This window comes from Portunus trituberculatus, chromosome 40 (assembly GCF_017591435.1).
Source record: "Portunus trituberculatus isolate SZX2019 chromosome 40, ASM1759143v1, whole genome shotgun sequence".
In the NCBI taxonomy this organism is placed as follows: domain Eukaryota; kingdom Metazoa; phylum Arthropoda; class Malacostraca; order Decapoda; family Portunidae; genus Portunus; species Portunus trituberculatus.
The window spans coordinates 25283007-25307258 of record NC_059294.1 but is presented as its reverse complement, the minus strand read 5'-3'; the positions used below and the strand labels follow the sequence as shown (position 1 = coordinate 25307258).

At 38.3% G+C, this 24252-nt stretch overlaps 2 protein-coding genes across 9 annotated transcripts in view; one reads left to right on the top strand and one right to left on the bottom strand.

The window, feature by feature from the left end:
* Window positions 1-15537, top strand: part of LOC123516273 (TM2 domain-containing protein 3-like) — a 28118-nt gene extending 12581 nt beyond the window's left edge. Inside the window, exons 4-6 of the mRNA XM_045275531.1 lie at window positions 1621-1742; window positions 14476-14619; window positions 14872-15537. Coding sequence (XP_045131466.1) covers window positions 1621-1742; window positions 14476-14619; window positions 14872-15007 — 402 coding nt within the window. The 3' untranslated portion in view covers window positions 15008-15537. The remainder of the gene's footprint in view (window positions 1-1620; window positions 1743-14475; window positions 14620-14871) is intronic.
* A 5179-nt stretch (window positions 15538-20716) lies between these two features.
* LOC123516267 (cyclic AMP-dependent transcription factor ATF-1-like) overlaps window positions 20717-24252 on the bottom strand; it is a 46055-nt gene continuing 42519 nt past the window's right edge. For all 8 annotated transcript variants that reach the window (XM_045275523.1, XM_045275526.1, XM_045275519.1 and 5 more), the window contains one exon: window positions 20717-23565. In XM_045275523.1, coding sequence (XP_045131458.1) covers window positions 23424-23565 — 142 coding nt within the window. In that variant the 3' untranslated portion in view covers window positions 20717-23423. The remainder of the gene's footprint in view (window positions 23566-24252) is intronic.

The following is a 24252-nucleotide window of genomic DNA, read 5'->3' as shown; positions in this document are numbered from 1 at the left end:
GTCTTATCCTCATCTGCACACTAAGCGGAAGATGAGTAAGGGCTAAAATCCCTATTATCCCTTAGCCTCGGGAGGGACATCATCTGATAGAATAGATGGCGAATGAAAGGTAAATAAAAAAGTTTTCTGTTTATTTCTTTTGCGCAGTACTTAACTTTTTTTTTTTTTATAACTATTTTCATGTATTTTCATTTCTGTAGGGGTGACTTTTGACGTGCTGGAACGCATTCCCTATTATTACATGTTATAATGGGTTTGGTATACTGTAATTTAAATTTATGGTAAAGTTTCCAGGAACTCATATGTACCATATAACGAGGACTTACTGTATATGCATTTGTTCACAAAACAACATTTTATTAGCTTTTTACAAACCTTGCCCCCAGGAAAGGATTGTTTTGTAATGCATAAAGTGAAATCTTACATGGAATACCAAAAAATAAAGCAGAGATGAGATCAGCTATATACAAACGAGGCGGAGACTCGTGACAACTCGGCCACTTCTTTTTGTGACCCTTTTAGCTTACATGTCGCTTTCCCCACGATATTTATGTTTCCACTCCTCTTTTGCCTGCTATAATGGATATCATATCTTAGTATTCATATACGTTCATGCCATGAGGATAACCTCAACTCCATGGCACTGAGTGATAGTGAATTAGTAATGAAATACCATGGCATTTCACAGGAAGAAGCGGCCAAGTCGCCACGAGTCTCCACCTCGTCTGTGGCCAATCTCATCCCTGCTTTATTTTTTGGTATTCCATGTAAGATTTCATTTTATGCATTACAAAACAATCCTTTGTTGGGGGCAAGGTTTGTAAAAAGCTAGTGTAAATGTTGTTTTGTGAACATAAATGCATATATATAAGACAGTAACACCACCTTAGAGGTGGTGTTCCCAGCAACCTGAGAGCAACCTCATAGCAACCTCGTTACCATCCCTCCAAACATTCATAGATGCCATTTCACGGCAGGAGGTTGCTCTGACGTTGTTAAAGTTTCTTGGATCCAGCTCCTGGCAGCCAATGAGCACTTTAAGGCGGGCTACCAACCTCCACCCACCAACAGCAATGAATCTTTGTGGATGCTACTTTACGAAGGTTGGTATGTGAGCAGGAGTTTGCTATGGAGGTTGTCTGTATCAACATAGACAACAACCTGCTTCTTGGATCCGGCCCCGGAGCTCCCACCTATCGGCCAGCTGTGGAACTCTCTGGCGCGTAGTTTGAAATTGCGTCTGGTGCTCAGTTTGAAAATGCGGTTGGATCAAATCGGGTATAAGCAAACCGATCGTGCAAATTGAATTAATTATATTTTTTGGGTCGCGTTATAACAAAAACGTGTAAATCAAACGCGCGTAAATCGAGTTACCTGTAATAATATTATAAAATTATACATATTGCCACAACTGTTCCCTACCCTGTTCTTACTCCATTCTTGAGACACAGTGAATAAGGGGTATTTTCTTTGAAGTTTATGATATCTTAACTGGTCTATATTCCAATGAACCCCATCAAGTGTGCTTACACCTTTTTTGCAAGTACTCTAAATAAAGACTTTACTTACTTAACTAGTTAGACTTCTTTATTGTAGTAACCTCTTCAACTTTATTTTCAGGGAAGACAGGAAATAACTGTGTCAATGATATGCCGCTATTGCTATCAGACATCACACTGGGAACACACTTGTCTTGGAAACAACCAGTGCCGTGCTGTTCACTCTCCCAGAGAAACATTTACGTGAGTTTTTTCAGTGCTTTTGTCTGCTTGTGCAGTACTCTCGAGTTTCATGCTTGTTTTCTTCCAAAGGCTAGGTACTAACTCAAGGGTCATGAAACTTTGAGTGTTGAAAATACCATGACAAATATGATTAATTTTAATTTCCACTTTTGGCTCCAATTCCAAATCTTGTCAATATCTTTCTGCAATTCCATACAGTCTTGAATGTTCCTTATTACTCTCAAAAGCTTTGCATCATCTGCAAACAAATTTATATAGTTACTCAAACCCTCTTGTATATCATTGATATATACTTGGAACATAATTGGTGCCAGCATTAAATCTTGTAGTACTCCACTGGTAACTGTCTTCCAGCTTGATGGGGTATCTCTTATCATTGTCCTCATTTCCCTATCTGTTAAGTAGTCTGTCATCCACTTTAACATATTTCCCTGTATTCTACCCATGTGTTCTATTATCCATAGTAGTCTTCTATGTGGTACTCTGTCAAAAGGCTTCTTAATATCTAGATACACCGTGTCAACCCATTCATCTCTCCCTTGTGCTTTGTCTATTACTTTTCTATAAAAGCTTAGTAAATTTGTTCTGCATGATCTTCCTTTTCTGAAACCAAATTAGAAGTTATTTATTATTTCCTTTCCCTCCAGATATTTTAACCATTTTTCTTTGATAACAATTTCACAGATCTTTTCCTCAACACTAGTTAGTGACACTGGTCTATAATTTAGGGGCTTAGTCTTTTTTCCTTCTTTGTATATTGGGACTATATTTGCTGTTTTCCACTCCTTTGGTATCTTCCCTTCCATTAGAGAGTTATTGATTACATCCCAAGTTGGTTCCACCATTTGTTCTCTACATTCTCTCAGTGTCCATCCTGACATCCATCTGGCCCCATTGCCTTTCTTACATCTACCTTTTCTAGTAATTCTCTAATTTTCTGTGTTTCTACCATGACGTCTCTTAATCCTTCCTGTGTCACTTGGCTGTTTGGCTCTATGAGCTGTTTGGCTCTATGAACTCTCCCTCTTCATAGAATACTGATTTAAAGCTATCATTCATAAGTTCACAATTTCTTCCAGTGTTTCATATATCCTATTTCCTTTAATTAACTTAGTGATGGTCTCTGTTTGTCAGTTTTCCATTTATATACTTATAAAAAGCTTGGGTTCCTTTTCACATCTCTTCACTACATCCTTTTCAAAATTTCTCCTCCTCCCTTCTTATCCTAATGCATTCATTTTGTGCCTCTTTATACTGCTTCCTATTTGCTTCATTCTGTTGCTTCCTTAATTTTTTCCAAGCTGCATCCTTACACTCTTTAGCTTTTCCACATGTAGCATTATACCACATGTATTTGCTTTCTTTTACTCTGTATTCAGGAACATATCTCTTTACTCCCTCATTATACTTGTTTAGGAATATATCATACTTTTCTTGAGTTGTCTTGTCTTGCATAACTTCCTTTCACTCGGTACTATCAAAGTAGCTTCTTAATCCTCCAAAATTTGACATGGTGTGATTCCGTCTTTTTTGCTTTGAAATTTCTTGATCCTCTAAATCAATTTCTAGAACCACATGATCACTTTTTCCAATTGGGCTATGATATTTGATGTTTCGACAAGGCTCCTTTTTTTTTTTTTTTTTTTTTCAAAACCAAATCCAGCATTGATGGTTTTTCTTCCCCTCTACGTATATCTTTTATAGTCCTTCACCCACTGGTCCAATGTCTTTACCATTGCCAGTTATAACACTCTCCCATCAGCATCCAGCATGACTGTTTGTATCCATTTCTTCCCAATTTACATTTTTACAGTTTAAATCTCCCACAAGTAGCACTCTTCTGTCCTTCCTTAACATATTGTCCAGGCAATTTAGCACTTCCCTTTGCATTGCTTTATGTACATCAAGCCTTCATGTATTAGTCTTCGGTGGGAAATATGCAATGATGATACTCCTTTTTTTTCCCTCCCACTGGTCCTTAATTGTTATGCTTAAAACCTTGACCAGTCCATCTCCGTACTATACCTCCTCCATGTATACAGGTAACTCGATTTATGCGATAGATGCGTTCCAAGACGCATTGCGTATATCAAAATTCGTGTAAAGCAAACATAATTCTCAAAAGAAACAATAGACAATAGGGGAGATGCGGGATGTGGTAAAAAAAAAAAAAAGTACAAAATACTCAATTTATTTGGCTAAATTAACATGTTTTTTTTTTATTATTTACCATTCTAAATACTAGAAGTGTATTTAAAGTAAAGGGAAAAGCAAGAAATAATGAGAAAGCAAAAAATAATAAGAGAAAACAAAACAAAGAATATGTAAACAAAACACTCACTGCGTTACTGACTTCACCACTCAACCACAGTCAGTCACTCTTCCTCTGAGCTTTACCACTTTATCAAAAATCCACTTATCAAAAATAACTCCACATGCAGAAGAAGATGAAGGACGTTTTGGGGCCATCTTGGTGAATTATAGGCAGATTGAAGAGATTCTCCGTATGTACTCAGTGCTGGCAGACTGCACATGAGGCACGAAAAGAGCGGGAGCTGGATCCAAGATTCTTTAACAACATCAGAGCAACCTCCTGCCGTGAAATGGCATCCAAGAACGCTTGGAGGGACAGTAATGAGGTTGTTATGAGTTTGCTCTCAGGCTGCTGGTAACACCACCTCTCCAGGTGGTGTTACTGTCTTATATATGCATTTATGTTCACAAAGCAGCATTTCTATTAGCTTATTAGAAACCTTGCCCCCAAGAAAGGATTGTTTTGTAATGCATAAAGTTAAATCTTACATGGAATACCAAAAAAAAATTAAAGGTTGCTATGAGGTTGCTCTCAGTTTGCTGGGAACACCACCTCTCGAGATGGTGTTACTGTCTTATATATGCATTTATGCTCATAAAACAACATTATAGCTTTTTACACACCTTGCCCCCAAGAAAGGATTGTCTTGTAATGCATAAAGTGAAATCTTACCTGGAATATCAAAAAATAAAGCAGAGATGAGATCGCTCACAGACGAGGCGGAGACTCGTGACGACTCGGCCACTTCTTCTTGTGAGTTGTGACCCTTTTACCTTGCGTGTTGTCTTTCACCACGATATTTATGTTTCCACTCCTCTATTGCCTGCTATAATGGGTATCATATTTTAGTATTCATATACACTCATGCCATGAGCATATATGAATACTAAGATATGATATCAATTATAGCAGGCAATAGAGGAGTGGAAACATAAATATCGTGGGGAAAGCAACATGCAAGCTAAAAGGGTCACAAGAAGAAGAAGCGACCGAGTTGTCACGAGTCTCTGCCTCGTCTGTGGGCTTTCATTTTTTGGATTTCCATGTAAGATTTCACTTCATGTATTACAAAACAATCCTTTCTTGGGGGCAAGGTTTGTAAAAAGCTAATAGAAATGTTTTGTGAACATAAATGCATATATAAGACAGTAACACCACCTGGAGAGGTGGTGTTACCAGCAACCTGAGAGCAACCTCAGCAACCTTGTTACCGCCCCTCCAAGTGTTCATGGATGCTATTTCACGGCAGTAGGTTGCTCTGACATTGTTAAAGTTTCTTGAATCCAGCTCCTGGCAGCCAATGAGCACTTTTAGGTGGGCTACCAACCTCCACCCACCAACAGCAACGAATTTTTGTGGATGCTGTTTTACAAAGGTTGGTATGTGAGCAGGAGGTTGCTATGGAGGTTGTCTGTACCAACATACACAACAACCTGCTTTTTGGGTCCAGCCCCAGAGCTCCCACCTATCGGCCAGCTGTGGAGCTCTCTGGCACGCAGTTTGAAATTGCGTCTGGCACTCAGTTTGAAAATGCGTTTGGGCCAAATCGCGTATAAGCAAACCAATCACACAAATTAGATTAATTATGATATTTTTTTTTGGTCGCGTTATAACAAAAACGCGTAAATCGAGAGTTACTTCTATGTCCTCTCGAGTCATTATCAGTACTCCTCTTCCTGCATTTCCCCTTCTGTCTCTTCTCCAGATTTTATATCCCTGCTCTTTAAAATTCACTTGGACATCTTCACTTAACTTTGTTTCTGTTATACATACCACGTCTGGTCCGTCTTCCAATTTATAATTTCTCATTTCCAAGCATCCTGATATAAATCCATCTTTGTTCATATACAGTAAAAGTCCTTAAATCTGGAACCTTATAATTCGTAAATCTTTATAATCCGGAAAATTTGAAAGGCTGAGTTAAATATGTAAAAAGTAAGAAATAATAGTAATAAATATATAATGATAATAGCCAAAACCGAACATGTCATCACCGACACCGAATGCGCCGATTCAACATCCCGCCAACCGCCGTCCACCATTTCATTCTGCCACGTGGGATCATGTCTCGTCTGTCACCATCACAAAGTCGACCACGTGTGTGCCAAACTACTGTTATCATGGCTTCAGCAAACCCTCTTGGCCTCCAGACAAAGACAGTGAAAAAGAGAAAACATACAACCCTAACCATAAGTATTGTGGACTGTGGGGTACAGTACAGTACAATCACTCAAACTTCTCAGTATATGTGGATGGTGGAATAGCCTACGTAAAATAGTGAAATCACCTACACAAATACAAGTTGACAAGTAGGAAAAGAGCAATCATCACATATGGGTCGCCATAATGGCTGGAAAGGCCCATGCCACTCCCCCCATAGTCTGGCAAATCTTCAAGAAAAAAAAAAAAAAAGCATACGTTAATCTTGTGTGGTGTGGTGAGGAAGTACACAGTGAACTGGTGGTAGTAGCAATCCCTGTAAGATGTTATGACAGTACTACAAAGAGATATAGCAAGTTGGGGTTAGTTTAATGGGGTTTACATAATACTCTCAAGATTTTAATCTTGCTTTCAGCCTTACTATCTTACAATCTGGAAAATCCTAGAATCCGGAATGCCTGAACCCCTATGACTTCCGGATTTCAGGACTTTTACTGTATCCTTCCCCTTCCTGAATATACCATTTCCTCAGCCTCATGTTCTGCACTCTCCAGTAGAATTTCTTCTCATTCTCTGTCCTTCTCTTGTTTTTTTTTTCCTTAGCTTCACTTCGCAGTTCTCTCTTTTTCCCTTTACCTAATTCATCTCTCTCTTTAACCAAATATTTTTATTTCTGCCTTACCAGCCAGCTTTCCAGTCCTCCCTAATATTTCTTCTACCCCGAATTGCAATCTCTTCTTAATTTCAGTTGTATTTTGGTTCCCTCACTATATTTACCAAGTTTGTATATTTCCGATATCCTTCACACACTGCCTCATCCTAATAATCTTTACATGTCCTCTTGTCCTTCCACCTTCTTCTATCACCAGCACCAGGTCTTCCTTGTCTATCTTTTTCAATGCCATTGACTATCTTGTATATTGTTATTAGGTCCCCACATTCTCTTCTATCTTGTAAGGTTGGTAGTCCCATTTCCTCCAGTCATTCTTCATATGTAAGGCCCTTCAGTTCTGGCACCATCTTTGTAGCAATCTTTTGTATCCTTTCTAATTTTCTTATATCCTTTTTAAAGCGTGGAGACCACACCACTGCTGCATATTCCAGCCTTGGACATATCATGCTTGTAATGATTTTTTTTCATCATATCTTTGTCCATGTATTGAAATGCCACTCTTATGTTGGTCAACATTTTATATGATAATCCAAATATCTTGCTTATGTGTGTTTTGGGGCTCAGATTGTCCTGTATAATCACTCCCAGATCTTTTCCTCTTTAGTCTTCATTATTTGTTCCTCTTTAATCAAATAGTTCCATACCAATCTTTTGCTCTTACCTAGTTCCATTATGTGACATTTTTTTGGCATTAAACTCCAATATTCACTTTCTACTCAACTCATAGATCTTATTTATATCTTCCTGTAACAGCAGACAGTCCTCCTTGGTTTGGATAACTCTTAGCAGCTTTGCATCATCAGCAAATAAATTTATATAACTGTTTACCCCAATATGAAAGTCATTTACATAAATCTGAAACATATGGGGACTAACACTGATCCTTGTGGCACTCTGTTTGTTACTTTATCCCAAGATGAGTATGTATCTCTGATCACAGTTCTCTTCTTCCTATCCTTCAAATAATCTCTTGTCCATTCTATCAAAATTCCTCGCAGTCCTCGTATGTTCTCTAGTTTCCAAAGTAGTCCTCCATGAGGGACTTTATCAAAACCCTTTTTTAAATCCAGGTATACTGTGTCCACCCATCCATCTTTGTTTACCAGTCCTGCAGTAGCTCTCCAGTAGAAGCTTGATAAGTTTGATACACATGACCACCCTGTCCTGAACCCAAATTGTTTATTTGATATGACTTGTTCCTCTTCTAGAACTTTAACCCATTTTCTTTGATAATTATTTCACACAATTTCCCCAAAACATTTGTAAATGACACTGGTCTGTAGTTTAGTGGTTCAGTTGTCTTTCCCTCTTTAAATATTAGTATTACATTGGCTCTTTTCCATTCTAGGGGAACTTTCTCTTCATTTAGTGAACTTGTAATTATTTTCTAAGTAATTGTTTTTTACATTCTTTTAACACCCAGCCTGATACACCATCTGGCCCTATTGCTTTTCTGACATCCAACTTATCCAATAATCTTCCAATAACCTCCTTGTGCTCTCTTCCATTCTAGTGGAACTTTCCCTTCATTTAGTGAACTTGTAATTATTTCCCAAATTGGATCCAGTAGTTGTTCTTTACATTATTTTATCACCCAGCCTGATACACCATTTGGCCCCATTGCTTTTCTGACATCCAACTTATCCAATTATCTTCCAATATCCTCCTTGAGCACTGTGATATCTTGTAATCCTTGGCAATGCAATGTCCTATTAGGTTCTGTGAAATTCTTCTGCAGTGAACACCATTTTGAAACTCATTCATTATTTCACACATTTCCTTCTCTGTTTGTTATGTCTTCCCTCTTTTAAATATTTTTTCTATTGTTTCCTTGTTTTTCATTTTTGCCATATATAAACTTGTAGAAAAGTTTGGGTTCATCTTTACTTTTATTCACCACATCTTTCTCAAAGTTTCTTTCTTCCTCTCTCCTTATTCTAATGTATTCTTTATTTTGCATTCCGTCTGCCGTCTGTTATTGTCATTTCTCTGTTTTATGAATTTCTTCCAAGCTTTATCTTTTGCCTTTTTAGCTTGTATGCATCTAGCATTGTACCAAGCACATATTTTTTTCTTAACTCTATAGAAAGGTACATATTATTTTTTTCTTTCATTATATTTCTGTGAAAATATTTCATATTTCCCTTGTATTGTCTTTCCGTACATTATGTTTCTCCACTCAACATCAGTAAAAAGATCCTTAGTTTTTCAAAATGCACTCTTGCATGATTTAATCTCTCTTCTTTGTAGTCATTTCTGTAACTTATCCCATCTTCCTCCTGAATTTGCATCTCTAATGTCACATGATCACTTCTTCCCATTGGATTAAGGTATGATTGGAGGGGGTTGTGGTTTCTTTGTGAATACTAGGTCAAGCAATGATGGTTCTTCTTCCCCCCTGTGCCTTGTTGACTCCTCCATAGTCAACTGTAACACTTCCTCGCTCCACTGTCCAGCATTATCCATTACTTCATCTCTTTCCAGTTTACTTTTTTACAGTTAAAGTCTTCAACTAAAAGTATTCTTCCATCTCTCCTTATCATGTTATCTCTCTTGCATATCTCTATGTTCTTCAGTTCCCCATGTATTTGTCTTACGTGACACATGTGTAACTATGATTTTTCTCTTCTTCAATTCCTCTGTTTTGTTTGTTACTTCCATTACTTCCACTTTATCTTCTCCATATTGCACATCCTCCACACATATAATTCATGAATCATTATTAGGACTCCTCCTCCCCCTTTATCCTTCCTGTCTGTCCTCCAGCTACTATATCCCTCCTCTTTAAAGCTAACATGGATCCCCTCTCTGAGTTTTGTTTCAACAATGCACAATTACATCCAACTTTTTCTCTTTCAAATAATCCCTAACCTCCAACATGCTGGATAACAACCGATCTATATTAGTTTAACTCTTAATTTCTTGCTTCTTCCACAACCTCCTCTTTCTTCCGTAGGTACCACTTCTTTTGTCTCATATCTAGAACCCTCTCGTAAAAATTATTTTTCTTGATCTCCGTCCTTTTCTTGTTTTTTTTCCTTAGCTTCATTTCTTAGCACTTTCTCCTTTTCCCTCTCCTCTAAGTTCATGTCTCTTTTTATCCATATATCCTTGTGTTCAGTATCATCGGCCAGCTTCCCTTTCTTAGCTATAATTTCTTCTACCGCCACTTGGGATCTCATTCTCACTTTCATTGGTCTCCTACTCCCTTCACTGTAGCTTCCTAATCTGATCACTTGCTCCACCTCCTGATCCAGTTCTTGCGTGCTGCCTTTAGCTTGTTTGATAACAGTTTTGGCCAATTCTCTCTCCATGTTCTCGTGAACTTGTTTGGATTTTTTTTTTTCCTTCATCCCAAAAATTATGAAACTTTTCCTCTTATCTACTGTGTCTCACACAAGATCTTTCTCTTTAGTAACTTGTATTACTTGTTTTCCTGAATTTGTCTCATTACTACCTCAGAAAATTTAACTTTTTCCTCTCCCTGTTTCCGCTTTCATTCATTTCATAGTTCCTTCAGCTTGTTTTCACCCAATCCACCTTCTACCCTGTCCACAATCTCATCCTGTACTTTAACCTGTAAGCTCCTTACAGAGTTTTCGTAGTCTTGACATGTGGCTTTTAGTACATCATTTTGTTTCTTTATTTCTTGTATCTCCTCCTCTCCTTTAATCCCTGATTGATTGTACTGACCTTTTCACATTCTACTAATCTCAATTTTAGCTCTGTGTTTTCCGTTGTCATTCGGTCCTGTTTGTTCATTAGACAACATCACTTCCTTCATGTACCTTAACTCCCTTTCTACGTTGATCAACCTCCTCATACTACCTCTTTCGTCCCTAAATCCAGAAAAATCCTTATCCATAATATCCTCAGTCAGTTTCCTTAGTCCAACAGGTATTTGAATGTACTGCTGATTATCACAAGATGGCGCATGTTTTGATTCTGTCATATGTCTGGCACCATTACTCTGTTCCATCTCTCTCTCTCTCCCTTTTTTTTTCCGTCTATACGATCCAAAACTTATTCATTATGGAGACAGGAGAACCTATGGTCCCTCCCCCCTGTACATACATCTACGTCAGGCTCCAATTCCTGTTGTAGCTTTTCCCTACTAGTTGCTCAGAGATGTCTTGACAGCACGAAGTCTCGCTCGTGTGTGTGTGTGTGTATTTACCTAGTTGTATTTACCTAGTTGTAGTTTTACAGGGCCTGGGCTTTATGCTCGTGTGGCCCCGTCTCCATATCTACACTTATCCAATCTTACTTTAAAAGTGTGCACACTCATTGCAGACACTACTTCTTCATCTAAACTGTTCCACGTCTCAATACATCTCTGCGGGAAACTATATTTTTTAATATCTCTCAGACATCTTCCCTTTCTCAGCTTTTTACTATGCGATCTTGTGCTTTGGATGTCATATTCTTCTCTCAAGATCAGTTTGTGTGTGTGTGTGAGTGTGTGTGTGTGTATTTACCTAGTTGTATTGTACAGGGTTCGAGCGAGGCTCATAGTGTCCTGTCTCCATATCTCCATTTATCTAGTTTTTCTTTATTAAAGTTATGCACACTATATGCTGTGACAATTCCATTATCCAATGTACAGTAAGTCCTCGTTATACGGTACATGTGCGTTCCTGAAAACCTTACCGCATATCGAATTTACCGTATATCGAACCCATTATAACATGTAATAATAGGGAATGCGTTCCAGCACATCAAAAGTCACCCCTACAGAAATGAAAATACATGAAAATAATCATTAAGAAAAAAAATAAATAAAGTACTGTGCAAAAGAAATAAACAGAAAATGTTTTTATTTACCTTTCAATCGCCATGTATTCTATCAGATGATGTCCTTCCCGAGGCTAAGGGACAGTAGGGATTTCAGCCCTTACTCATCATCCGCCGAGTGGGCAGACAAGGATAAGACGTCGTCGTCTGCACTGTCGGAAGCAGATGTAGAAGGGCCAGCTGTAGCAGGGTCGGCACGTTTCAGTGGTTTGAAGAAAGAGGATACTGAGGAAGGGCCTGCTGTAGCAGGGTCAGCAGGTGCGATAGGAACGGCATGTCTGACTGGCTTGAAGAATGAGTAGATGGAGGACTGTTTAGTTTATCTTGTTTTTTCATCATAGATTTCTTGATAAATCTTACCACTTTTCTCTACGTCATGAGCCACTTTGTTGCTCCTGGCAGGATTTGGGTCACATTCCTTCAGGGTTTCTAAAGCTTTTTCGATACCACTGAGACATTCTCTAAGAGTTTTGATGTCCAGGCCACGCACAGGTTATTCTTCCTTTTCTCCCTCTTTTTCTGCCTCCTGTGATGCCTTGTCTAGGTCTATAAGTTCATCATTTGAGAGAGATTCAGCATGACTTTCCAAAAGATGTTGAACATCATCATCATCAACTTCATCGAAGCCAGCCCTATAGCACAGATTTACTATGTCATTTCTGATCGCACCGATGTCTTCTTCAGCAAAGTCTGGGAAGTAATGCGCACGTTCTGGCCATACTTTATTTCACGCCAAGTTCATGGTAGACATCTTCACTTTGTCCCGAGATGACTTGATGTTATCTAAGGCGTGCTTGATGTTATATGACTTCCACCATTCACTGATAGTGGGTTTGCCAGGCCCCTCTGTGCCCTTTATCAGTTGCTGCATGGTTTGCTGTTGGTAGTAGGCTTTTAGTGTTTACCATGATTATTATGAATATATTTGTGCTTACAATAGACCCTTTTATATTCCATTTATTCATCCAATTAGTAATGCATGTAAGTAATATATAATGCAGTTATAAAAGGGGGGAAGGGAAGAGATAATAGGCTCCAAGGGTGGTCAAGTACTGTGAGTGGCACGCCAAGTTCATGGTAGACGTCTTCACTTCATCCCAAGATGACTTGATGTTATCTAAGGCATGCTTGATGTTATATGACTTCCACCATTCACTGATAGTGGGCTTGCCAAGCCCATCTGTGCCCTTTATCAGTTGCTGCAAGGTTCACCGCTGGTAGTAGGCTTTTAGTGTTTGCCATGATTATTATGAATATATTTGTGCTTACAATAGACCCTTTAATATTCCATTTATTCATCTAAGTAATAATGCATGTAAGTAATATGTAATGCAGTTAAAAAAAAAGGGGGGGAGGGGAAGATATAATAGGCTTCAAGGGTGGTCAAGGTAAAGTCAATACTGTGAGTGGCGGGGAGGTGTGGTGTGGATGACGTCATCACCCCTGCTCCCCCGCGCTGGGCCTTCTCGGATGACATGAGCAGATACCGTATATGTGAATTTTTCTTACCATATATCGAATTGAGGGTAGTAATTTTCAAATACCATAACTGTGAATTTACCGGATAAAGAACTACCGTATAACGAGGACTTACTGTATTCCATTGTTCCACCGTTCTTTGTGAAAAACTATTTTCCAATATTTTTCACACACTGCCTCATCCTGATCTTCTTTTGATGTCCTCTTGTCCTTCCATCTTCTTCCGTCAACAGCACCAGGTCTTCTTTGTCTATCTTTCAGTATCATTAACTATCTTATACATTGTTTAATACTAGGTCCTGACATTCTCTTCTATCTTGTAATGTTGACAATCCCATTTCCTTCAATCATTCTTCATATGTGAGGTCCTTTAATTCTGGCACCATCTTTGTAGCAATCTTCTGTATCCTTTCCAATTTTCTTACATCCTTTTTAGAGCTGCTGCATATTCCAGCCTTGGGCGTATCATGCTTGTGATGATTTTTTTCATCATATCTTTATCCATGTAATGAAATACCACTCTTATATTAGTCAACACCTTGTATGATAGTCCAAATATCTTGTTTATGTATTTATCAGGGCTCAGATTTTCTTGTATGATCACTCCAAGATCTTTTTCCTCTTTAGTCTTCATTATTTTTTCCTCTCCTATCAAATAATTCCATACTGGTCTTCTCTTACTCTTTCCTAGTTCCATTATGTTGCATTTCTTGGCATTAAACTCCAATTTCCACTTCTTGCTCCACTCATAGATCTTGTTTAAATCTTCCTGCAAGAGCAGACAGTCCTCTCGTTTTGATAACTCTTAGCAACTTTCCATCATCAGTGAATAAATTTATATAACTGTTTATCCCAATGTGAATGTCGTTTACATAAACTTGAAACATAATGGTGGCTAACACTGACCCTTGTGGCACTCCGCTAGTTACTTTACCCTAAGATGAGTATGTATCTCTGATCATAGTTCTCATTTCCCTATCCTTCAAATAATTTCTTGTCCATTCGAGTATGGTTCTACGCAGTCCTCCTGTGTTCCCTAGTTTCCAAAGAAGTCTTCTGTGTGGGACTTTATCAAAAGCCTTTTTAATGTCCAATTATACTGTGTCTATCCATCCATCTCTGTTTTCAAGTCCTGCAATAACTCGAGTAGAAGCTTAATAAGTTTGATACACATGACTTAAAGGAAAAACCTTTTTTTTTATATATATATATATATATTTTTTTTTTTTTTTTTTTTAGTTATAACAGTTTCCAAATTTTTATTATATATGATGAAGCCACATTCACACAATACCTTTTGTTGTTCATTTCAGATCTAACTGCACAGTAAATAGTGATGTTCTGTGCCTTGGCAATCGGGTGTTCCGTAAAAAGCTGTATTGCAACTGGACTTCAGGGTATAAATGGTCCACAGCTTTGCTGCTTTCTATCACTCTTGGGGGATTTGGAGCTGACAGGTGAACAGAGATACAGGATTAACAGTAAAACTTGTGAATCTATAATTGTAAATCTTATTCTCATGAAGATACTTTCTTTTCTCAACAAGTATTGTTGACCCATCTGTTGATTTCTTGAAGACCTTTAAGTTCAGTAAAATCAGAAATTTTCCCATTATTTGAAAATATTATAATCTTTAGGTTCATAAGTCCATGTATATGGAATGCTATGATATGATTTTCATGAAAATGAATAGATTATTTGTTCCTCAGATTTTACCTGGGCCATTGGCAAGAAGGAATTGGTAAGTTATTCAGCTTTGGTGGTCTTGGAGTGTGGACAATCATTGATGTTATTCTCATAGCCATTCGCTACTTGGGACCTGCTGATCATTCATTATATATATGAATGAAGTATATATTAAGGTAAAGTGATAGAATGATGTTTATATTTATAGAACTACAAGAAATGGCTGCCACAGCTTCTTAAAAGTTAAGCACCAGAAACCAATTCAGTGGTGTTTAGTTTGAAAGTAGTGTTGTACAGTTTCTTAAGGTTCCATTTATACTTGTATGGTCATTTAAGTCATTTAATGATACCTCAGGTAACCTAAAAAAAAAGATTAAAATTCCTAATCCATGCTGGTGTCAGATAGATATGCCTAAATATGTGTTGATAACAAAAATATTAGGCTAAAGTTGTGCTAACTTCTTTATTTCTGTTGAGTTTTCATAATCTTTATACTAGATATGAAAAAAAAAATCAATGATATGTTTTTAGATATAACAATTTCCAACATTTTTTTGTATCGTAAACTCTGGTTCAATACTAGACCATAGTCACTTCAATACTGAACAAATTGTTGTTTGAACACTTTTGTTGGTGGGAATGCAAATAAAACAACTGTATTTCTAGAATGCAGTATTCTTACAGAAAAACAAAGGTTTTGCAATCTCTGCCCACTACGGTGTGATTCATGCGTTAGCCTCGTTTTACATACAAATTTTTGTTTGTGTCTAGTAGAGGTATTCCCTCATATATATATGATTCACTGTTATGCAATATTTCCCTTTTATGACATTAATTTTCTTTACTACCTTAGTTCTGCTATACAATTGGTCGTTTTGCTTTGACGATATCTCAAGTACACACTCATTCACTCTGCTTGAGTATCATGATCCCTAATTTATTCAATGTTCACTTATCATCTGGTCATTTTTACACAGTTTGCCATTGGAACTACGTAACTATTTTTACACATCAAATTGGTATATCCCATTTTATCATGAAAAAAATTGTCCATTTTATTTGAGAAGGGTCGTTGATGTTAGGGATGTAGGAAACAAGGAGTACATGCTAACTTTACTAACGCAGTACAGCAAACTGTGTTTGTTGTGCAGGTGGGAAGGTCAGGCTGGCTTGAAGGCACGGCTGGATCTGGCTCACTGGTGAGCCCACTGACCTGTTGTTGGCTCCGCTGAAGCAAGGTGTTGGAGCCTCGGAGCTGTTGGCTGGCTTCACTGGCCAACACTTGTTACAGAACAAGGCAGTCTGGACACTTGCATATACGAGTGCCTTGTCGATGAGAACCATACCCTGCATTGATCAGCAACTCGCAGTGTGGCCTCGGGTTCCTCTGAAGCTGTCAGCGTTACTGGGCAAGGGTGTAAGTAGCGGCGATTCTTCCAGAATACCCTCCCACTCGGAACCTTCACATGATAATCGCAATGTTTACTGATGCCAACTACAACTCTTAACTTGCTCCACTGGCCATTCTCGTGGTCTCATATGCACACATGGGTGACGATGCATAGAGGTGGTAAAACACGGGACGAACGGTTATAGTACCACTCTGTCCTCTCCATCTCTGCAGACAGCTTTGAGTCGCACTCCTCATCCACTGCCTGCCATTCGGGAGCGAAGGCACGCCTGTATGCAGGTACTGCCGACTTTAAGGGGTGCCCAAACAACACCTGGGCTGGGGAAAGGTTGTCAGATCGTGGTGTGTTTCGTTGCTCCATCTGGCCACTGTCAAAATTCTCATCGTCATTACCACTCACTGTGCAGACCTTTGTGATGAGCTGCTTGGCTTTCTTAACAAAAGCTTCTGCATGTCCATTAAATTGGGCGAAGACAAGACATGATTGAGTTGCTTGGCTTTCTTAACAAAAGCTTCTGCATGTCCATTAGATTGTAAGTATCTGGGGGAAGACAAGACATGATTGATACCCCATCTCTTTACAAAGGACCTAAATACAGAGCTGGGAAACTGGGGACTGCCGTCAATTCGAAGCCGGACTGACACACCTACGTCTTTAACCCTTATGTTCCAGCGATCGTATATGAACGATTGCATCAGTGCGTCCGTAGCGACAGCGATCGTTCCTGTAATGAAGAATTTTCGTGCCTCATGTTTGAGCTCCACGTGTGGTTTCTCGAGTCAGATGGCGAGTGGAAGTATCTGGCTTCTTTTTCCACCCGTAGTGTTGCCACTAGCTCTGTATATTTAGGGGTAATGAAGCTATTCTCCCATTCTGAGGGCGACACTTGGCAACCCCAGCGACCCGCCGTGTCGAAAGCACCCTGATAAGAGCGAAGGGACGTCTCAGTTCATAACTCCCTATGGAACAAGACAGATCATTTTTATTTAGCAGTGCTTCTGAGCCTGACTACAGTGACAGTGATTATGAGGAAGAAACTGAAGAAAGCGAAGACAGCAGGAGTGAAGACTCGAAAAATTATTCAGAGGATCCACGTGTTTTCTCAGAACAGAGAGAAGACAGAGATAATGGTGATAGAGAACAGACTCCAAACATCGTATTGAGAACCCAGAGTGGCTCATGGAGACGCAGGCGTGCCTCTCGTATTCTGGGAAGACGATCAAGGGGGCGTGTGTGTGTGTGTGTGTGTGAGGGAGAGAGAGAGAGAGAGAGAGAGAGAGAGAGAGAGATGATACCTACATGTTATTTGCTTGAAACTTGATATGAAAAGGGGTGAAAAAATACTCTCTCTCTCTCTCTCTCTCTCTCTCATTGGAAGTGTACAATTTCTCTTCCAAGATGAGAGAGAGAGAGAGAGAGAGAGTGTGTGTGTGTGTGTGTGTTTGTGCGGTGTCATCGCTTACCGAGGTGTTTCTGCTTGACAGATCACACAGCGGGCGAAGGAGGAATCCTTGATAAGGCAATAACTAAACTTTCAGAGGTCACATCGAGCTAGAAAGTACATCATTGTATTCAGAATAACAAAGAGAAAATAATTATTAGTATTCAAACAGTCTTCTGACAATTTCTAGGTTTACCATTTTTACCCGTCATGGAATATTGGAAAATAGTTTAATCACCGGAACATATGCTGCATAAAAGCTTCAGTGTAGCTCGCAACGTTGCCTCACGACCGTACTCTGCAACACACGGCCATCCAGAAAGACGATCAGCTTATATCAAATAGTCCTTACCACCATACACGAAGAGATCCGCTGAGGCTGCCTCAAAGGGTCGCAAAGGCAGAGGATCCGAGAATAGCGGCTCCTTGGACTGTGACAGCAGTATCGCAGTTCCTGTCATGGTGGGGAGCCTTGCACTGTTGTTGAAGTCTCCTGGTTCCACCAGCACATCAGAGAACTCTTTCAAGAGGGTGTTGCAGTCTTCCTCTCGTTTCCTGTCCCCTGTGTTGGAGTGGAGTCTCATAGTCTCCGTGGAAAGTACTGCAGAGATCTGTTAAGAATAATCGTCAGGAATGTTACATAAATGACAAGAATCATACCATGAGAGAAGGGAATCATCCACTCCACGAAACACACTGATGATGGTGTCAACAGAAGCCTCTCATAGTGTAAGCGTAGCATTAAACAAGCCAACGGGACTCAGGTGACTTCTGTTGGCTGCTAACACCTCAATCCTGACTGGCTGAAAGGTCGCTTTTGCTGAAACCAAGACAATGGAGCTGACGCAAACCAATCACATTATCTTCTGTACCTGTGTCAGGAGTAAACAGTAGTTTAACCCTGCTGGCAACAGGAACATCCTAACTGGTCACCCCGATGAAAACTTTAGGTGCACGATGCTTCGGGACGGTGAGTTTAACGTCCCTGATCTGAAGACTGAGCTGTCCAGGTACCAGAGGGGTGAGTCTGGGTGTTCTTACTCTTACCTTTGTTGTCATGTTGCTGGGTGGCTGTCTTCTGGCACACGTAGCTGTAATGTCCTGTGATGCTGTATGTATATATATATATATATATATATATATATATATATATATATATATATATATATATATATATATATATATATATATGTGTGTGTGTGTGGAGTTCTTAAGTATTATTGACTTGTATTTTGTTTATTTTTTGAGGTGCAGACTAGTCGGGTGCACTTTAATAGTTTTGGGTATGGTACTGGAGGTGTGGAGATGCAGTACCGGACCGAGGGAAAAAATTTTAGGTGCGGAAGTACAGGTACGGACTACCCGATAAACAGTAACACGCCCAGCTCTGTTAATCAGGTATAATATATTTCTAGCTTTTAACTGGGTATATTAATATATTTCTATGTAAAACTGAGAGTTCAGTGTATAGCACCATTCATTTGGGTGAAGGGAAAGGGCTCCTCCAGCTTCTGGGATGGAGGATGGGCACACTAGACCAGAGTGAAAGTACAAAAATACATTTTGTTCATCTTAATTTTATTGTATTTTTGTGTTCATTTAATTATGTAACATGTTTCATTACTTTGGGCAATAGTAACTATATTTTCTTGATATTTCATGATTTCTATTGATTTGAAGCATTTGTAGAAAATTATATTATGAATTATAGTACTTCATGGGTGCCTTTGGAATATATCCCCATATAAAACTGGGGGTTCACTTTATAGTAGCATTTATTTAGGTGAATGATCACTCTTCTAAAGCAATGGCTGCTCTAGCCTCAGGAAGAGCGAGGTAACATATGGACACAATAGATTAGTGAAAGGCCATAAATATTGCACTCCATAGCCATGGGAGCCAATAATTATGACTAGTAATAAATTGTGTGTACAAGTTAGAATCTGACCTTATGGCACAAGCAGCTGTCCCTTAATGAATCCAAGGTAAATGTTATCCATCTCTACAACTTACCTGTGTGAACTGGGAATTTATCCTTCAGTAAACTTTCTAAGTAGCAAAATTTTCATTAAGGTTTCAACAATTTTAAAAATTTACTTTTGTAGGATGTTCCTTAGGCTCTCATACAAGTTTTTATTTTTTCATTTTTTGCCAAGTGTGGTTTCTTTGCAGCAATGCACAGAATTCTTGCAAATTGCCCATTGTTTGTGTAAGATAAAGATGTAAAGGAGAGTGATCCGTTTTTGTTGTTTATATAATGTTCTGACATTATAACAAGTTGGAGGTAAAGGCGAGAGGGTGTAGGGAGTTAAATTTATTCCAAACATGTTGGACCCCTCAGTGTAGTGCATATGCAGCTCGGAACATCAAAGGGCATCAAAGACCGAGTATTGCTAATTTTTGTGCAGCTAGATTAGTTATGTTTTACCATTTCTTCAGGGGAACTGTGTTAGCTCTGATCACGACCTTGGTACTTCAGGTCAGAGAGGACACACAGTATGTAGTCTCACCAGGGTCTTGACTAGAGCTAACTCGGTTCCCCTGAAGGAAGTCCAATAAGATTAAGTAGTTGCACAAGATTGAGCAATAACAGGTCTTTGATGCCTTTAAATGTTCTGAGCTCCACATGCACTACTCTGAAGGGGCCAATGTGTCAGGAGTAAACTTAACCCCCACACCTGTGTTTCCTTACTTCACTTTCAACGTGTTCTATGTCAGCACAACATAATTTTCTATACCCTGTTCATTATATACAATGGAAATCGTGCTTTTTGTTACATCCTCCACAAACAATGGCCAACTGACAAGAATTCTGTGCATTGCTGCACATGAATTGCACTAGAAAAAAATTTACTTGTGTAAAATGAACCTAACGGACATCATCCTACAATTGTAAATTTGAAAAATGAAAGCTGGAAGTATGAAGTGTCTCAGACTTAATTGATCTCTAAACCGAGCAGGTAAAAAAAGCCACTCTTGTGTAAATAAATGCAGAGGAGGCATAATAAGTCCATGATTCAACAACAGTTTAGTTTTCAAAAATACATATCTGACATTCTGGTAGGCTCTTGTTTGGAATACATCCAAACACAGGTGTATATTTACAGATATCCACAAAATTAAAGCCAATCTGATAACAATCATTTTTTAAACACCTTTGCTTAAAAGTGCACTCTAAAAGTACAGGATATGAGCAAATAGCATGTCTGAAAACACTTACACATGCTCCATTAGCATTGGCTTCACTTTTAAGAAAATGACTGTCAAAAGATGGAGCTACAATACTTTCAAGATCTGAAAAATGTCGGTGCATGATTTTTTAAAATACACAAGTCATCTTTAAAATAAAAAGTAAAAGGTCATTTGCCATGGACTGCTTTTCAGACAGGTACAAGTAGGGAATCTGTGATAAGTATACATTCCATCCAATGACTCAGGCAATAGTCACACTTATTGAGTGCAGTCACAAATAAAAACATTGCACTAGGTTTAAGAAAGAAAATTTGATTACCACCTGAGATGAGACTTGCCTATTGTCTTGACACATCAAGAAGCACAACATTAATCCATGGTCTAACTGAGAGAAATAAAAGTAACTATCTTTATAATATGGTAAACAACAATGTAAATAAATACATGGCTGATTTTGTAAAATTGTAAATTTCGCTAACAAAGAAACATGTTTACATTATCTGTTCTGCCCAACTTATAAGTATATCTAATTTCTTCTTTCAGTGTCCTGTATGAGCTGTCTTCTCAAATTTTAAGGCATGAATTTTTTTGGAGTACAAGGAATTTCACTGAGATTTACAGTAAGTGATCCTAAATGGAAAAAAAAAAAAAAAAAAAAAAAAAACCAGCAAAGTCAGGAATGTATACAAGCTTGTTTTAAAAATTTATGGCATTTTTAAATGTTCTGGAATGATTCTGGCACAAAGGGACACTAACTGCAGGAATTAGAGATGCTTGAAAGTTGAGTGTTATAATTTAGGCTTAACAATTGCAAGTTCACTTGATTAATTATTCTTCACTACAATACCTTACAGGACTAACAAATGAAGCTAATTCCAAAAGAATTTAGTAAAAATACCGAGTTCACCTTTTCAGAGATTGCCTTTGAAAATTTATTTTTCAAGTGAAGAAAATTTTTAAGAAAGAGCATCTCTTAAAATGTTGGTTGAAATACAGAACACTGAATGCAGGAATGTCCTAAACATGTCATTTTTAACAATGTAAAAAGTCAATTTGAAGAAAATAAATCAACAAGTTTACCTCTTTAAAACAAGTTTTCTGATTTTCTCTCAGCTGACACTTTACTACACATCATACACAGAAATCACCATAGTTCTCAGTATCCCTAACACAAAGCATGAAGGGCTAATCAAGATGGCAGAAACTGACTAGTTACACTTTCTTAAGTTAAAGATTTTTCCACAATGTATGTGACCAGCTCCAGTATAAAATTCAAATTAAATACAGCATTTTGGAAAAAAAAAAAAAAAAAAAAAAAAAAAAAAAAAAGACCATTTCAGATAGAAAAAATTTCATAAAAGTGATTAACTTGTGATTATTTAGGACAACTCAAAATCTTGTACCCAGTTGCACTAGGTATATTATATTCTTACAAGTCTGTTGTACCAGTTGGACAGAATTAGACACATCAGATAAGTCTACCAAATACACAAGATAATTTGATTACAAAATGCCTTATGATGTGTCAGTTCTGCAGGTCAGCTTTCCCTCTGCTTTCATACTTAGGTACAAATTAACAGTGGCTGCTCTCCAACCTTAAAAATTTAAATAACATTGAATTCAATTCTGGTAAATGATATTCATACATTCATATGACCAGCAATGTTAAGAGCAGCAGTACAATATCTGTCCCTAACAATCATAAGGTAATGAACAATTAATTAAACAGCAAGAAAATTAATCACAAAGCTGGCATCTCCGGATTGCTGCAGCTTCCTACTATGGTTGTCAAGACACTGGAACAGTACTCAATTATCCTCAAGAACTTGAGGCTAGCTCAGTACAAGGACACTTCTCTGGTAGGCCAAGACTTCTCAGAAGTTGACCACAAAACATGACAATTGACGATGAAAAGCATCATGTCACGCTATCACAAATAGTGATTCTCTTACTCTAATCTGCTTTTATGGCAGTAAAAATCTTTCAAAGGCTTTACTTCTATTAAGAGTGCTCTTTCTGGAGTCTCCAACACAACCACTACTCTGAATACAGCAGCTAGTTTTTCTCTCCATTCAGCTTACATGGCCTAACAGCATGAAACACTTGAACACACAACAGCATACTTCTACTGTTTAATTTTCCTTCAGAAATTAACAGTGGGTGTGTATAAGGATTCCTCAGTACTGCACCATAGCTCTGACCACAGAAAGTTAGTCTCTTAAGCTAGGATATTTGTACATAGTACACTTATCCTGCATTATACTTATTCAGCACAGCCAGCAGCTTTGTTTGCCACCAATGATGTGGTGACCAAGTTATATAATAACATTTAAATAAACCATTAACAATCTTGGTAAGCTGAAACTCTTGTAGAATTGCAGCAGATGGACATGAGCTTATGGGTGAGCTTTGTCGTCATGGCATCACTATATCAAGCCTTCTTTGACTATAGGACTACCTCAAGCTTCATCACTGCAGAGGGTAACCTGTGACACAGCTCAGGTGGGCACGTTTCACTTATGCTTTGGCATCAACTATTCTGGCAATACAGGGCCTTCAAAGTCTTCAATTCTTCAATCAATGCCTTATTCTGGTTTTCTAACACTGCCACTCTATTTTCTAAACATTTAATATATTCTTTCTTTTTGGCTCTACACTCTCTTGCTGCTTCTCTGAAAATAGGAAATATAGTGGTTATCCTTCCATCACAAACAATACATATATTATTGGGTTACATATAAAAATAATGGCCCAGGTAATTTTTTCTACTTTTTGGGAAGTTGAAAAAATCTTTCATTTTGTTAACTTAGATATAATCAATATGTTTATGGTGAATTTTAGATCATTCATACCCAACAAGGAGAGAGAGAGAGAGAGAGAGAGAGAGAGAGAGAGAGAGAGAGAGAGAGAGAGAGAGAGAGAGAGAGAGAGAGAGAGAGAGAGAGAGAGAGAGAGAGAGAGAGAGGGGGCAGATTTAAGCTTAAAACTTAAGACTTAAAAAAGATGCATCTTAAGAGCCATCAATATAGTACCTATCTTATTGTCACCATGTATACTTGCAGTGTTGCCAACACAGCTCTACTATAAATTCTCTCTCATTGACAGCAGTTGTATGGTCCCACACCCTTGTATGGTATCACCCCAACATTTTTTTTTCTTTCCCATGTAATAGGGGACACATAGCTAAAATAAAAACACGGCACTAGCAGTGGGGGGTGATGAAAGCTGACGGAGATACCTCAGAAAGCCTAACTTCATAGACTGTAAATAAAGGACGGATCAAGGATATTAAGTGTAGAAGAGGGGGGACAGTTTGTCATTGAAGAAGTGGGGATAGTTTGGAAGGTTGTGTCAGATTG